This window comes from Schistocerca piceifrons, chromosome 4 (genome assembly GCF_021461385.2).
Source record: "Schistocerca piceifrons isolate TAMUIC-IGC-003096 chromosome 4, iqSchPice1.1, whole genome shotgun sequence".
NCBI classification, from domain to species: domain Eukaryota; kingdom Metazoa; phylum Arthropoda; class Insecta; order Orthoptera; family Acrididae; genus Schistocerca; species Schistocerca piceifrons.
In genome coordinates, this window is record NC_060141.1 from 278,917,671 (window position 1) to 278,933,387 (window position 15,717).

Sequence of the window (15,717 nt, forward strand, 5' to 3'; positions counted from 1 at the left end):
ATTTACAGGGGACTGTCGATCTGTGTGCATACTGCACTGCGGAGGTAACTTATTTCCGTTCGTCAGACGCTTTTGGTCGACCTTGTGGCTGATTACACGTGTTCCAACACCGTCTATGTGAAAATGAAAATCAATCGTATGCACTGATGACCACGGGCACCCGAAGTCTTATGTAATCTACGATGTACTGTGACCCATGCATCTTGTAACGATTATCATCCCACGTGCAATGTCGGTTGTCTTCCGACGTCCTGCCATGATAATAACTGTAGCTACCTGTCTGTGACAGGTTGCCCAGATATCGTATCACCATTCACGTCATTCACCGCATCTGGCCGCAGCGCCATACACAGCACGTCTTCAAATGGGGCGACCATTCCCGTGACTTGGGTTTATTATAGTTTACGGTCAACTGAAAAATATGCTATGGTATCAGTAGTAAGGTCGTGTTGTCCTAGCGCATGTGATGTACGCCACCTGTGAAAACCAGCGACCGACCGCGGTGGCGCAGTGGTTAGCACACTGGACTCGCATTCGGGAGGACGACGGTTCAATCCCACGTCCGGCCATCCTGATTTAGGTTTTCCGTGATTTCCCTAAATCGCTCCAGGCCAATGCCGGGATGGTTCCTTTGAAAGGGCACGGCCGACTTCCTTCCCCGTCCTTCCCTAATCCGATGAGACAAATGACCTCGCTGTTTGGTCTCTTCCCCCAAAAACAACCCAACAACCCAACCCAAGACCAGCGAACTACAATATGCTTTGTACTGTTCAAACACAGCTGACCCTCACAGCTTCTTTCTTTATTTGCCGACACATCTGTGAAGGTAACTAGTTTCGACCGTCTCGAGCAGTCCTCCTATGCGGCATCTGGATTTGAAAACGGCACTTTGTTAAAATGATACGGTCGAAAAAGGTCATCTGTAAATATTAATGTGATTGTGTCGGATAAGGAAATATTTTAACTATTTTAGCAGTCACAGTCGTCACCAGACGACATAAAAATGGTGATGTGCCTTATCCATACCTCTCCTTTGTGACATGTCGCACAGCGGACACATCCGCCACACCGAATAGAGCAAGTGAAACAAAATCAGCCTAATAAAACGTCAAGAACCCCATCAGGTTTCCAATCCGAAAAAAACAAACCTAAGTCAAGAGATTATTCTGGGAAAATTCCCACAGGCTGTTGGTAGCCATGTCTCCCCAGTTTCTTTACTTGCTGAAGTGAGAGTCTCACAACGTACTGAGGAGAACTCCTGTAAAGTTCGTAGGGTAGGAGATCAGATATCGGTACTGGCAGAAGTATAGCAGTGAGGCGTGAGTCTTGGGTCGTCGCTGGACATGTCTGTCGGTAAAGCACTAGCCCGCGAAAAGCAAACGTCTCTGTTTTGAGTACCGGCCCGGCACACACTTTTAATGCCAGAAAAGTTTCAACATTGCCATTATTAAAGCTATCAAAAACAAATGAAGATAAATATCCACAGTAAACTTTGATGAGACACTATTCCTATCCTAATCTACCCTAAAACGTAAAAGCCTCGAATTGTTTCCTAACTAGCAAAGAAGGTAAATCGTACACAATTTCTTAATAATTTTGTATAATTCGAAACCTGTCCTGCGTCTGCTGGCCGAGCGTCCTCTGCTTCCACCGGCTGCGAATCCTAAAGGACAAGTGTCACGTGGCCAGCTCGAACACTGAATGTTTATGTCAACCAATCAGCGCCGTTGCCTCCCCTCACGTGACTTTTGCTTTTAATGCAAGTTCTGTGTGGCATATAAAAGTCGGTAAAGTTTCCTAGATGATCTGACGAGACACCGACTGTCTTCGCGTATTTGTCTTGAATTCAGGAAACACTTTTCCATAAATAGGCGATTTACAATTTGAATGCAGCGTTGTGGTTCCTTGACTCAGTTTTTGGCGGACTCTTTGTGTTTTTAGGTGCACGGGGCCTTTTGGACCGTTGGTAGTCACGGCAGGGCGGCCAACTATTTGGTATGCCACCAGCCCATCGGCACCACCCCCATCCCCCATTTCAAATCCTGGCCTACACGTGGATACAATTTTTGAGTTAGTTACAGAACGCGACATTTATCTCTCTTTACCTTATTTACGAGTTTCGTTCGATTACAAGTGACATTTTACGATGGTTGTCTAGAAATTAAGCTCTTGCTGAGGCATCGTTTGGTGTTCGTTTTGCTTTGGTGCAATAGAACAGACAGAAACGTTTTTGTTCACTATTTGGTAAATTTTGCTGCATATTTAGTTTTTTGACCTCTGGCAAAGCATCCATAAAAAGATTTTAAGGTTTTAAAACGTGAAGTGCGGTGGAAACTTACGTTCTGCATGATCCTATGCAACGAAATCGCTCTGTGTTTTTGCTATGGATTTTAAAATCAACATATTTGTGAACGTGCACTATGTAAGTGCTGTTCCAAGCTTTAGAAAATACTTTACAGAAAACCATTCCCTGTTTAATGGTAACACGATAAAAATTTACAAACCGTGGCCAGGCTTCATATGAGTAACATAAACAGTATTTTCATAGATGCTGCATTGGTAAAGATGTTAGGTTACTGATACTGTGAGAGTGTATGGCAGTGGTAAAATACGTCTTAGTTAGTGCAATGGAATTACTTCTTTGCTAATGCAATGGAATTCATTTGAAAACTACATGACAAGTTAACTTATTTACAATAAATTCTAATATGCTGAATGGCTAGGATTACACTCAAAAAGGTTATATATAAGCTGTGTGCAGCATCTGCATCAAACTATGAGTACGCCGGCCGGTGTGGCAGAGCGGTTCTGGGCTCTTCGATCTGGAACCGCGCGACCGCTACAGTCGCAGGTTCGAATCCTGCCTCGGGCATGGATGTGTGTGATGTCCGTAGGTTAGTTAGGTTTAAGTAGTTCTAAGTTCCAGGGAGGAAGGTTTATCTGTTTAGCAAGAGTAATAGAAGGCAGATTTCAGACTACCTAACAGATCAAAATGAAAATTTCTGTTCCGACACTGACAATGTTGAGTGTTTATGGACAAAGTTCAAGGCAATCGTAAAATGCGTTTTAGACAGGTACCTGCCGAGTAAAACTGTGAGGGACGGGAAATACCCACCGTGGTTCAACAAAAAAGTTAGGAAACTACTGCGAAAGCAAAGAGAGCTTCATTCCAAGTTTAAACGCAGCCAAAACCTCTCAGACAAACAGAAGCTAAACGATGTCAAAGTTGGCGTAAGGAGTGCTATGCGTGAAGTGTTCAGTGAATTCGAAAGTAAAATTCTTTGTACCGACTTGACAGAAAATCCTAGGAAGTTCTTTTCTTACGTTAAATCAGTAAGTGGCTCGAAACAGAATATCCAGACACTCCGGGATGATGATGGCATTGAAACAGAGGATGACACGCGTAAAGCTGTTTCATAGAGGAAGACCGCACTGCAGTTCCTTCTCTAAATCCTCGCACAAACGAAAAAATGGCTGACATCGAAATAAGTGTCCAAGGAATAGAAAAGCAACTAGAATCACTCAACAGAGGAAAGTCCACTGGACCTGACGGGATACCAATTCGATTCTACACAGAGTACACGAAAGAACTTGCCCCCCTTCTAACAGCCGTGTACCGCAAGTCTCTAGAGGAACGGAAGGTTCCAAATGATTGGAAAAGAGCACAGGTAGTCCCAGTCTTCAAGAAGGGTCGTCGAGCAGATGCGCAAAACTATAGACCTATATCTCTGACGTCGATCTGTTATATAGTTATAGGACATGTTTTTTGCCAGCGTATCATGTTGTTTTTGGAAACCCAGAATTTACTCTGTAGGAATCAACATGGATTCCGGAAACAGTGATCGTGTGAGACCCAACGCGCTTTATTTGTTCATGAGACCCAAAAAATATTAGATACAGGCTCCCAGGTAGATGCTATTTTCCTTGACTTCCGGAAGGCGTTGGATACAGTTCCGCACTGTCGCCTGATAAAAAAAGTAAGAGCCTAGGAAATATCAGACCAGCTGTGTGGCTGGATAGAAGAGTTTTTAGCAAACAGAACACAGCATGTTGTTATCAATGGAGATACGTCTACAGACGTTAAAGTAACCTCTGGCGTGCCACAGGGGAGTGTTATGGGACCATTGCTTTTCACAATAATATAAGTGACCTAGTAGATAGTGTCGGAAGTTCCATGCGGCATTTCGCGGATAATGCTGTAGTATACAGAGAAGTTGCAGCATTAGAAAATTGTAGCAAAATGCAGGAAGATCTCCAGCGGATAGGCACTTGGAACAGGGAGTGGCAACTGACCCTTAACATAGACAAATGTAATGTATTGCGAATACATAGAAAGAAGGATCCTTTATTGTATGATTACATGATAGAGGAACAAACACTAGTAGCAGTTACTTCTGTAAAATATCTGGGAGTATGCGTGAGGAACGATTTGAAGTGGAACGATTGTATAAAATTAATTGTTGGTAAGGCGGGTACCAGGTTGAGATTCATTGAGAGAGTCCATAGAAAATGTAGTCCATCAACAAAGGAGGTGTCTTACAAAACACTCGTTCGACCTATACTTGAGTATTGCTCATCAGTGTGGGATCCGTATCAGGTCTGATTGACAGAGGAGATAGAGAAGATCCAAAGAAGATCGGCGCGCTTCGTAACAGGGTTATTTGGTAAGCGTGATTGCGTTACGCAGATGTTTAGCAAACTCAAGTGGCAGACTCTGCAAGAGAGGCGCTCTGCATCGCGGTGTAGCTTGCTGTCCAGGTTTCGAGAGGGTACGTTTCTGGATGAGGTATCGAATATATTGCTTCCCCCTACTTACACCTCCCGAGGAGATCACGAATGTAAAATGAGAGAGATTCGAGCGCGCACAGAGGCTTTCCGGCAGTCGCTCTTCCCGCGAACCATACCCGACTGGAACAGGAAAGGAAGGTACTGACAGTGGCACGTAAAGTGCCCTCCGCCAAACACCGTTGGGTGGCTTGCGGAGTACAAATGTAGATGTAGATCTGGTATGGCAGTGCATTATAAAGAGCCGCCGCTCCACGATTATGGATCTCAGCAGGCATTTTCCGCGAATATCCACACCCTTGCTTTATGCAACTAATACTAAGCACTCGGCGTCTAAGAAAGTGTATGTCAGTTGGGTACTGAAACACCTGTCTTACGAATGCAGTATGAATCATTTACGGGCAGCACTGACATTTCTGCAGCGGTACAATGACGGAGTTAGTTCGCTCAAATGGCTCTGAGCACTATGGGACTTAACATCGGAGGCTATCAGTTCCCTAGAACTTAGAACTATTTAAACATAACTAACCTAAGGACATCACACACATCCATGCCCGAGGCAGGATTCGAACCTGCGAACTTAGCGGTCGCACGGTTCCAGACTGAAGCGCCTAGAACCGCTCGGCCACATCTGCCGGCACGGAGTTGGTTCCTGGATGTGATTGTCACAAGCGAATGGACATTGGTTGCTCTCTGTGCCCACAAACCAAGCAGCAGTCGTTACATTTTTACAAAGAGAAAGCGCTAAAGACGACTGCCACACCCTAGTTCCAGTCCGAGGCAGCATACTTCTGTAGTACAGTAATAAAAAGGTATCCCACGCTACGGCACATGTCTCAGTTCTGGCAGTATATACTCTGAGTTGACTAAAGTCGTGGGACAGTGATGTGCACATATACAGATGGCGGCAGTATCGCGTACACAAGATATAAAAGGGCAATGCATGGGCGAGGCTGTCTTTTGAGCTCATCTGATCCATGACGTGATTAGGGCCGCATGATGTGAATTAACAGACTTTGAACGCGGAATGGTAGTCTCAGCTAGACGCATGGGACTCTTCGTTTCGGAAATCATTAGGGAATTCAGTATCCCGAGATCCACAGAGTCAAGAGTGTTCCGAGACTACCAAATTTCAGGCATTACTTCTCACCACGGACAACGCAGTGGCCGACGGCCTTCACTTAACGACTGAGAGAGCGGCGTTTGTTCGAGTTGTTAATACTAACAGATCAACACCGAAATCAATGTGGGAGGTATGACGAACGTATCCGTTGGGACACTGCGGTGCAATTCGGCGTGCATGGGCTATGGCAACTGAAGAGCGACGCGAGAGTCTTTGCTAACAGCAAGTCATCGCCTTCAGCGCCTCTCCTAGGCCAACGACCATATCGGTTGGACCCAAGACGACAGGAAGACCGTGGCCTCGTCAGATGAGTCCCGATTTTAGTTGGTAAGAGCTGGTGGTAGGCTTGGAGTGTGTTCCCGAACCCACGAAGCGATGAACCTAAGTTGTCAAAAGGCACTGTGCTAGCTGGTGATGGCTTGGCAATGGTGTGGGCTGTCTTTACATGGAATGGACTGGGTTCTCCGGTCCAGGTGAACCGATCACTGACTGGAAGTCGTCATGCCGGGCACATGGAGACCTAGTTCCCAAACAAAAATGGAATTTTTAAGGGTGACAAAGTGCCATGTCACCGTACCACAGTTGTTCGTGATTGCTCTGAAGAAGTTTCTGGATAAATTCGAACGAATTGGCCATCCAGATGGCCAGGCATGAGTCTCATAGAATATTTTTGGGATATAATTGGGAGGTCAGTTCGAACACAAAATCCTGCACAGGCAACAATTCCGCAATCATGGACGTATTTGTGGCAGCGTGGCTCAATATTTCTGCAGGTTATTTCCAACGACTTGGTAAGTCCATGCCATGCCGGGTGAGAGAAGATCCGACTTCGATATTAGGAAGTGTATCACGACTCTTGTCACGTCAGTGTATGTCAAAACGTAGCTCAAACATTGCTAATGTGTTGCCATTACAGTATGTCATGTAACTACGTCTTATTTTTTAAACAGGGTAACATAATTTCTGGATTGTAGTTGTAATTCTGGAGATAAAGCACACATGTACGTCAGCAGATGAGCGACATCGCGGCTTTGGTCTTGTGCCGGCAGCTTCGACGCGCGCGGGAAGAAGAGCCTGGAGCAGGGCAAGCACTGGACGGACGCGCAGGCGCTGGGTGGCCGCGCCAAGTTCCAGCCGCGCGATTCGCCTGCCAAGCTGGCCGTGGAGAACGTACGGGACGCGGACGCCGGGGTCTACCGCTGCCGCGTCGACTTCCGCAAGTCCCCCACCCGCAACTCCAAGGTCAACCTCGACATCATCAGTGAGTAGACACACACTGCCTTCGGACTCAGTCCTGCCGCTCTCTGCCGTGCATCCGCTCAGCAGAAACATTTTCTTTTGTCGTAAAGAGTGAGGCGATGTTCGACGCAGTAAATGTGTTGCCACTGTTACAAATTACGAAAGTCGGTAATGTCAAAAGACCTTTGCATAGAAGGGGGAAACTTCTTTTTGTCATCATTCTTCTGGGTGGTCTTATGTGACCCGCTAGGACGCCCTCTTCTGTGCCATCTACTACATCTCAGGTCAGCAGTTACACTAACGTCCACGATTATTTGTTAGATATATTCGCATATCTCTGTTCCCGTATAGATTTTACCATCTACAGCTTCCTCTAGAATAACGTATGCCAATCTTTGATGTCTTAATACATGTCGTATGATTCTTTCTCTTCCTCATGCCAGTATCTTCCACATATTCATTTCCTCGCCGATTCTCAGGAGAACCTGCATTTATCTGCCTTTATCATCTCCCCCCCCCCCCGTGCCATTAGCCGAGCGGTCTATGGCGCTGCAGTCATAAAGTGTGCGGCTGGTCCCGGCGGAGGTTCGAGTCCTCCCTCGGGCATGGGTGTGTGTGTTTGTCCTTAGGATAATTTAGGTTAAGTAGTGTATTAGCTTAGGGACTGATGACCTTAGCAGTTAAGTCCCATAAGGTTTCACACACATTTGAACATTTTTAACAACACCCCCCCCCCCCCCACTCTTTCACTAATATTCAACATTCTGCCACTGCCATAGCATCACATCTGAAACGCATCTAATATCTCTTCCAGTGAGATCATGCAGTGCGTAGTACGCTGTACGCACATTCGAGAGGATGAAGGTTCACACCCGCGTCCGGTCACCCAGGTTTAGATTTCCCGTGATTTTCCAAAATCGCCGTAGGTAAATTCCGGGGTGGTTCCTTTGAGTGGGCACGGCCGATTTCCTTCCACATCCTCGACACAATCCGAGCTCGTGCTCCGTCTCTAATGACCTCGATGTCGATGGGACGTTACACGCAATCGTCCTTCCGTCCATTATCTCCTTTTTCGGTTTACACATATTTCATGACACGCTTCGATACAATGATGTACTTCAACGAACTGCTTGTTATCAGAAATCTCTTCTTCAAATTAAGACGCTTTCCAATACTAGTGGACTTCTGTTGGCCATGAATGCCCTCTTTGCCTTAGTCAGCTTTTTATGTCCTCCTACCTTCATTCGTCATGTGCTATTTTCCTTTCGAGATAGAATTCCTTCACATCGTCCAGTTGTGGTCCCCAGTTTTCATGTCAAGTCCAGCGATAATATCATTCCAAATAATTCTCATTAAAACTAAAACAGTCATCAATCTGAAGACGGTTTCGAACAAAGTGCCTTACTAGGCTTGATCCTTTAGGAGGTGGTGTGCCATTCCTTCCTCTGACCTTTGAACTAACTAACCTAATCAGTTATTGCGGGACCAACGATCTGAGTTGCACTCCGGACCATGGAACAAAACAGCGTGTTTCAAATCAAAGAAGATTGCTAGAAGTGAAAGAATTAGTAAATGACAGATAAATCTATCGGGGATCGAGCTGGAGGCCTCTGAATTTGTAGTCTGGCCCTTTACCACCGAGACACATTAATCCACACTTTTTCTGCCTTTGTCCTACTTACTCTTAGATCATAGTATGTGCTCATTACACTGTTCATTCTGCTCAGCAAGTCCGGGGAAACTTTCTTACCTTAAGTAAGGACAGCAGCTGGGAACTGTTTACTGAGCAATATTACATGAGTATTTACGTCATTTCCAGACCACTGTTAGGAGTAGAAAATGTTTTGGCTGGTTACTACTACTTCCAAGTAAAGACGGCAGGAGCATTTAATGGTTGATTTCCCCTTGACAGCATATAAGGTGCTGAAGTATGAACACATGGAGATGAAAAACGGTTAGTCTGTACTGATCTGTAATAAAAAACAGGGGTTTCCATTGAAGATTTCAAAGCTGCCTCTTGTCATCCACGTAAGAGGTGCTTACTAGTGCTATTACGACCGTGCAGAAAACAGCTGTAGTAATGCATATGACGTTTTTATGAGAAGCCTTTTGAGCGTTGAGAAAGAACAACTAACACTCTGAGGTTTTGTACATATTAAGGTACTCATAAAAAATTTCTATTCACACCTGGTACACCTTTTGTATGTACACTCTAAGGCAAAAAAAGACACACACCCAAGACTTATCTCAATGGGACGGAAATCGGTAGATGTGATGTGTATGTAAAGACAAGTAAGTGATGGAACTTCGGAAAAATTGGTCGACTTATTCAAAAGAAAGAGGCTTCACAAATTGAGCAAGTAAATAACACGTTGTTCCCCCTCGGCCTGGAATTACTTCGTGGTGCGTCATTTAACTGAACACAATAAAACATCTCGAAAACTACACATCGAATGAAAAGAAAGTTATAATTTCAATTTGATCTTCTTGGAGGGGAACATCCAATGATACCACACTCGAGACGCCAACCCACCCCGTACGTGGGTGGCGAGGGGAAACTTTGAAATCTTCAATGGGAACGCCCGTTTTTTTTATCGCAGACTGTGATTCTACGGCAAAATCTACATACGTTTTGTCTGAAGCGTTTTCTTCGTTTCGTCAAACCAATAGAAACGAGAACACAATAGTAATTTACAACACGCTACTTAATCGCCCTTGAATATACAGTGGCACGTGAGACTCCATCGCTATGCTGCGAGGGTAGGACAGGCCAGTATTTCACAACTTCTAATTGGAAACGCCAATCGCAACGTTGCATCCCTCCGAGATATCGAACAGGGGCTACTCGAAGCGCTACCGTGGTCGTGTAGCGAACTACGACGTGTCATAATAGGCAGGAGACTGCGACCGGAGCTCACGTATCGAGCAAATATAGAACAGACAGTTGCTCTAAACATTACAGTACTTGCGAACTGTTTATTGCCTGCACACCTGTCTAAAATTTGGAGAACAGACTTGCAACTGGACGATGAATGTTGCAACCACTGAAGAAACAGGTGAAATGATCGTGATTTACGGAGAATGTTCGAGAAATGATGAGGCTGTCGTTGCGTTGCGTATCGATCGTTTTTCAAAGAAATTTCGCTGTCGTTCGTCCTTTTACAAGACTGTGAACACCGTTATATCTGGCGGCAACAGACCGGCGAGAGAAAACAAAACAGACCAGTTACTGGAGAAGCTAATGAAAATCGACACCAGCGGCAGTGCATCACAACCCATGGATAAATGCCTGCCAATTCCTCAGCGGTTCTGGTATGCCCGTAGGTCGTACTGTCACAATACTGCATCATTATAAGTACCATCCATATCACGTGTCACTGCTTCAAGAACTTCATAGCGCCGATTTCCATAACCGGATAGTGTTTTGCGAATGCGCATGTCAACAAATGCAAAAGACCCCAGTATGCTATGTCCAGATACTATTTTCTGATGAGTCTACATTCACAAACCACGGTGGCGTTAACGGGAATAACACGCATTACTGCAGTCTATAAAATCCCCACTGGTTACGGCAAGTTGACCATCAATGTCCTTGGTCTGTTAAAGCAAGGTGAGACAGCATGGGAAACAAACTCACTGGTTTGTATTTTATCGACGGCAAGTTTAATGGACGCAAATATCGAACGTTTTTGGAACAGGAACTATCGGTACTACTGCAGGAGATTGCCCTGGACGTCCGACATCGTAAGTGGTTTCAGCATGACCATTGCCCTGCGCGTTACGCAATTGAAACACGGGAGACCGTATTTACACTGGTTGGTGGATCGGCACAGGTGGCCCTATTAATTATCCCGCTAGGTCGCCGGATTTGACGTCGCCAGATTTCTTTCTGTGCCGATATTTAAAAGATAAGGTGTACCAGCAAGTGGCAACAGACTATGAAGAGGTGGTTGATAGCATGAGAAACGCCTGAGCTGACATTCCCGCAGATATGCTTCTGCCCCGTGTATGGTCATTTGAAAAGCGGATCACTAATAGTATTGAAGTTGCCGGTACTAAATTTAAAAACTTACTGTAACTGGAAAGGTAGAGAAGCGTTCACCTCGAGCCACGGCCACAGTGTCGCTTCGAGTAGTCCCCTTTTTGATATGTCGGAGGAATATAACGCTACGAAAGGGGTTTCCAATTAAAAGTTATGAAATACTGGCCCGTCCTACCCCCTCAGCATGCAGATGGGATCCCACATGCCATTGGATATTCAAGGACCATTGAATAGCATGTCGTAAATTATTATTGTGTACCCATTCCTATGCCTCCGATTACAGTGCCATCTTTGGCGAAACGAAGAAAGTGATTCAGATACAACGTATGTAGATTTTGCCGTAGAACTGCAATCTGCGATAAAAAACGGGGGTTCCCTTTGCAGATTTCGAAGTGGACCCTTGCCACTTACGCATGGGGTGGAGTGACGGGTCGAATGTGGTGTCATTGGATGTTCCCCTTCGAGATAAACAAGTTAGAATTATATTTTTGTTTCATCCGATGTGTAGTTTTCAAGATATTTCAGTGTCTTCTATTAAAATGAACACCTTTTATAAGTAAGTGTTTCAGAGTTCATTAATTCATGTTACACACTTCTAGAGGCTGTAGAGTGTACTTAGTAGATGAAGTTTTAAATAGGAACCCATATCCGGAAACATCATCGAACAATGCTACAGAGCGTTAAAGTTGTAGGCGCCAGCGCCTGTAAATGTGTGTATATACAGGGTTATTCCGTGGTGATGTTACAAACTTTCAAGGATGATGGAGACTGATAAATCTATCACTCTGAGGCCAGATTCCCTGATTAGGAAACGAACGTGTCGAAAGATACGAGCCAAAATCTTTCTGATACCTCTTATAGAGGAATACATGTGTCGGTACTCTTGTAGGTAATAATATAGTGCATCCAACTTTCGGTGGTGGCACTATGAACCAAGGCAAGAAAAAAAAAGTCTAGTGAACATTGACTCCAAAATGCATGCCTGAGGATGAGTACTTGTTCATCTTCGTTTGTGTGAATCATCTCGTTTATTCAACAAGTGCCGGCCGGGGTGGCCGAGCGGTTCTAGGCGCTACAGTCTGGAACCGCGCGACCGCTACGGTCACAGGTTCGAATCCTAACCTCGGGCATGGATGTGTGTGATGTCCTTAGTTTAGTTAGGTTTAAGTAGTTCTAAGTTCTAGGGGACTGATGACCTCAGAAGTTAAGTCCCATAGTCCTTAGAGCCATTTGAACCATATTCAACAAATAAAGTAAGCATTTCAGAGCCTGTGTTTATCGAACATTTTCTTGTTTTGGTAGATGCTAGCACCTCTGGAAGTTAGCTACCCTACAATCTTAGCAACAACAGCACCGGTACATATCTTCCACTGTCAGAGGTAACATACCAGAAATGATTTTCGCTTGTAAATTTCGACTCATTGTTTTTCAGTACAGGGACCATTACCTCAAATTGATACATTTCTTCTTCTCCATCATCCTGGAAAGTTTGTAACATCATAATGGAATCACCCAATATATACATACACTTACAAGCGCTGGCGCCTTTAAGTTACACGCTCCGTAGTGTCATTGGGTGACGTTTCTGGATATGGTTTATTACGTAAAATTCAATCCACTAACTCTCCTCTAAAACCTCTAGACGCGTGTGACATGAATTGTGAAGCATCCTGTATAATATATCTTTAACCGTAGACATCAAATATTTTCTGTAATTGGCTGCGTTACAGAAACAGTGGTGAGAAGTGCATGCCATGCTGAATAGAATTCTAATGCTAGACAGAAAAATTAGTTCACTAACAGAACATCAACGGCACATGTGCAACATCTCCAACTCAGCAACAGATGCCGCAAGTAATAGAAACTGTGTACTGAACTAGAAGGTGCCACGTCCAGAACGGTGGGCTTAGGTTAAAAGAGTTACATAGGTTAAATCTGCTACTTTTATACGAAAATGTGTGCGTATCTCGGACCACGAAAAGTTCTTCAATAAATTGACGCGACACGCCGGAGGTAATGACGTAAATTTCATTTATAGGCTGTGAAAACTTACCTTCAAAAGTTTTGTTATTGCAAAGCCTCTTAAAAATTCATTATCTATAGGCATAATACTATTAGATCTAATTTTGGAAGCTACCTCTTTCTGCTCGTTGTGATCGTTAAGGAGCAAGTTATTTGTTTATTAACAGCCCGAAAAGCAAAATGACAGCTTTGCCTCTCGTTAAGACTGGAAACAGGGTACGCCATGCATAACGCTTATTGCAATTGTCTACATTTAGAGCGAGCAGTCTAGAGGGAGGTCGAAGTTTTTGGATGCCCCCATCTGCATCATTCCTTAATGAACTATTTTAACTTAGATTTCAAATTTCTCTATGACTTGACATCTCATTTATGCCACTCTCAGAAGGTATCTTTTAGGTAAAGGTTGGGCTTAATTTAAACTTAAGACCACTAGGGGAGATTAGGATACAATTACAATTTATTTGCTATCTCAGAAACATTTCTTGAATTCGATTCGCTTTCTATACTTGCTAAATTAGTCCTTAATGACTATAGATCTATTGTCAGTGAGTCTCTTAATCCCTAATTAAGGGCATCACACAGAAAAGGAATCAAGGGGAGCATTTTATCATGTGAAAGATACAGTTTCGGACTCAACATCCAGGCATGTACACCGCACGGTACTGCGCGAACTGCGGGAATACGGGACTTGTCGGGTGTTCGACGAGTGCTGTGGTGTCTTCAACACACGGTGAAACCAAGGGGAAACCACGTCCAGACGTCGTGGGGTTGGGTGGCTACCCCTCATTACAGCCTTCGGACGTCGCAGGCTGAGCAGACTGGCAAAACGAGACAGGCGGCGAACTACGGCGGAACTAACACCAGACTTTGATGCTGGGAGGAATACAAGTGTGTCTGAACACACAGATTCACTGCACACCCCTAACGATGAACCCCACGGCCGACGACCCTTGCGATGTGACAATGTTAACACCACGCCATCGGTAACTGCGACTGAAAATGGCACGTGACCATCGCCACTGGACGTTGGCGCAGTGGCAGAGTGTTGCACGGTCTGATGAAACCCGATACCTTCTTCATCAAACCGATGGGAGCGTGCAAATGCGCCGTCTTCCAGGGGAACAGCTGTAATGCGAGACGGAGATACGTGGCGGCGGCTTTATTTTGCTCTGGGGAAATTCATGTGGGCGTATATGGGTCCAGTGGAACTCGTGCAACGCACCATGACGGCAGGGAGTATTGTACACCGATTGCCTACCACATACACCCCTTCATGACGATCATGTTCCCTGCAGGCAGTGGCATTTTTTAACAAGATAATGTGCCATGTCACCAAGACCAGGGGTGTGATGTAGTGGATCGAGGAAGACATTGACGATTTCCAATCGATCTGCTGGCCCCAACTCCCCAGATATGAACCCCACCGAATACATCTGTGATCTGATTGAACGTGGCGTCGGAGCCCATCGACCCCACTCCGCGGCATTTACGAGAATTAGGTACTTATGTGTGCAGACGTGGTTCCAACTCCTTCCAGCGACCTACCAAGGCCTCATTGCTTCCATGTCATGACGCGTTACCGCTGTTATCTTTGGCAAATATGGACATGATAGCAATAACGTAGCACGACAGATCTCAGTTATGTCAATGTAATGGAAAGAAACTTTTATTATCCTATGGTTTGCATCTGATTGGTTATGCTATCATCTGGAACGCCACCACGCACGATAAATAATCGTGGATTGAAAATTATTCTTAGATGCATCTACATCTACATCTACACCTACATTTATACTCTGCAAATCACATGAAAGTGCCTGGCAGAGGGTTCATAGAACCACCTTCACAATTCTCTATTATTCCAATCTTGTATAGCGCTGAAAGAATGAACACCTATATCTTTTCGTACGAGCTCCGATTTCCCTTATTTTATCATGGTGATCGTTCCTCCCTATGTAGGTCCGTGTCAACAAAATATTTTCGCATTCGGAGGAGAAAGTTGGCGATTGGAATTTCGTGAGAAGATTCTGTCGCAACGAAAAACGCCTTTCTTGTAATGATTTCCAGCCCATATCCTGCATCATTTCTGTGACACTCTCTCCCATATTTCGCGGTACTACAAAACGTGCTGCCTTTCTTTGAACTTTTTCGATGTACTCCGTCAGTTCTATCTCGTAAGGATCCCATACCGCGCAGCAGTATTCTAAAAGAGGACGGACAAGCGTAGTGTAGGCAGTCTCCTTAGTGGGTCTGTTACATTTTCTAAGTGTCTTGCCAATAAAACGCAGTCTTTCGTTAACCTTCCCCACAACATTTTCTACGTGTTCCCTCCAATTTAAGTTGTTCGCAATTGTAATACCTAGGTATTTAATTGAATTTACGGCTTTTAGATTAGACTGATTTATAGTGTAACCGAAATTTAACGAGTTCCTTTTAGCACTCATGAGGATGATCTCACACTTTTCGTTATTTAGGGTCAATTGCCACTTTTCGCACAATTCAGATA

At 44.6% G+C, this 15,717-nt stretch overlaps 1 protein-coding gene across 3 annotated transcripts in view; it reads left to right on the forward strand.

Annotated features, from left to right (window-relative positions):
* The window catches only part of LOC124795136 (nephrin-like), a 721,452-nt gene that overhangs the window by 442,663 nt on the left and 263,072 nt on the right, over positions 1-15,717 (forward strand). For all 3 annotated transcript variants that reach the window (XM_047259013.1, XM_047259011.1, XM_047259014.1), the window contains exon 3: positions 6,958-7,169. In XM_047259013.1, the coding sequence (XP_047114969.1) occupies positions 6,958-7,169 (212 nt within the window). The remainder of the gene's footprint in view (positions 1-6,957; positions 7,170-15,717) is intronic.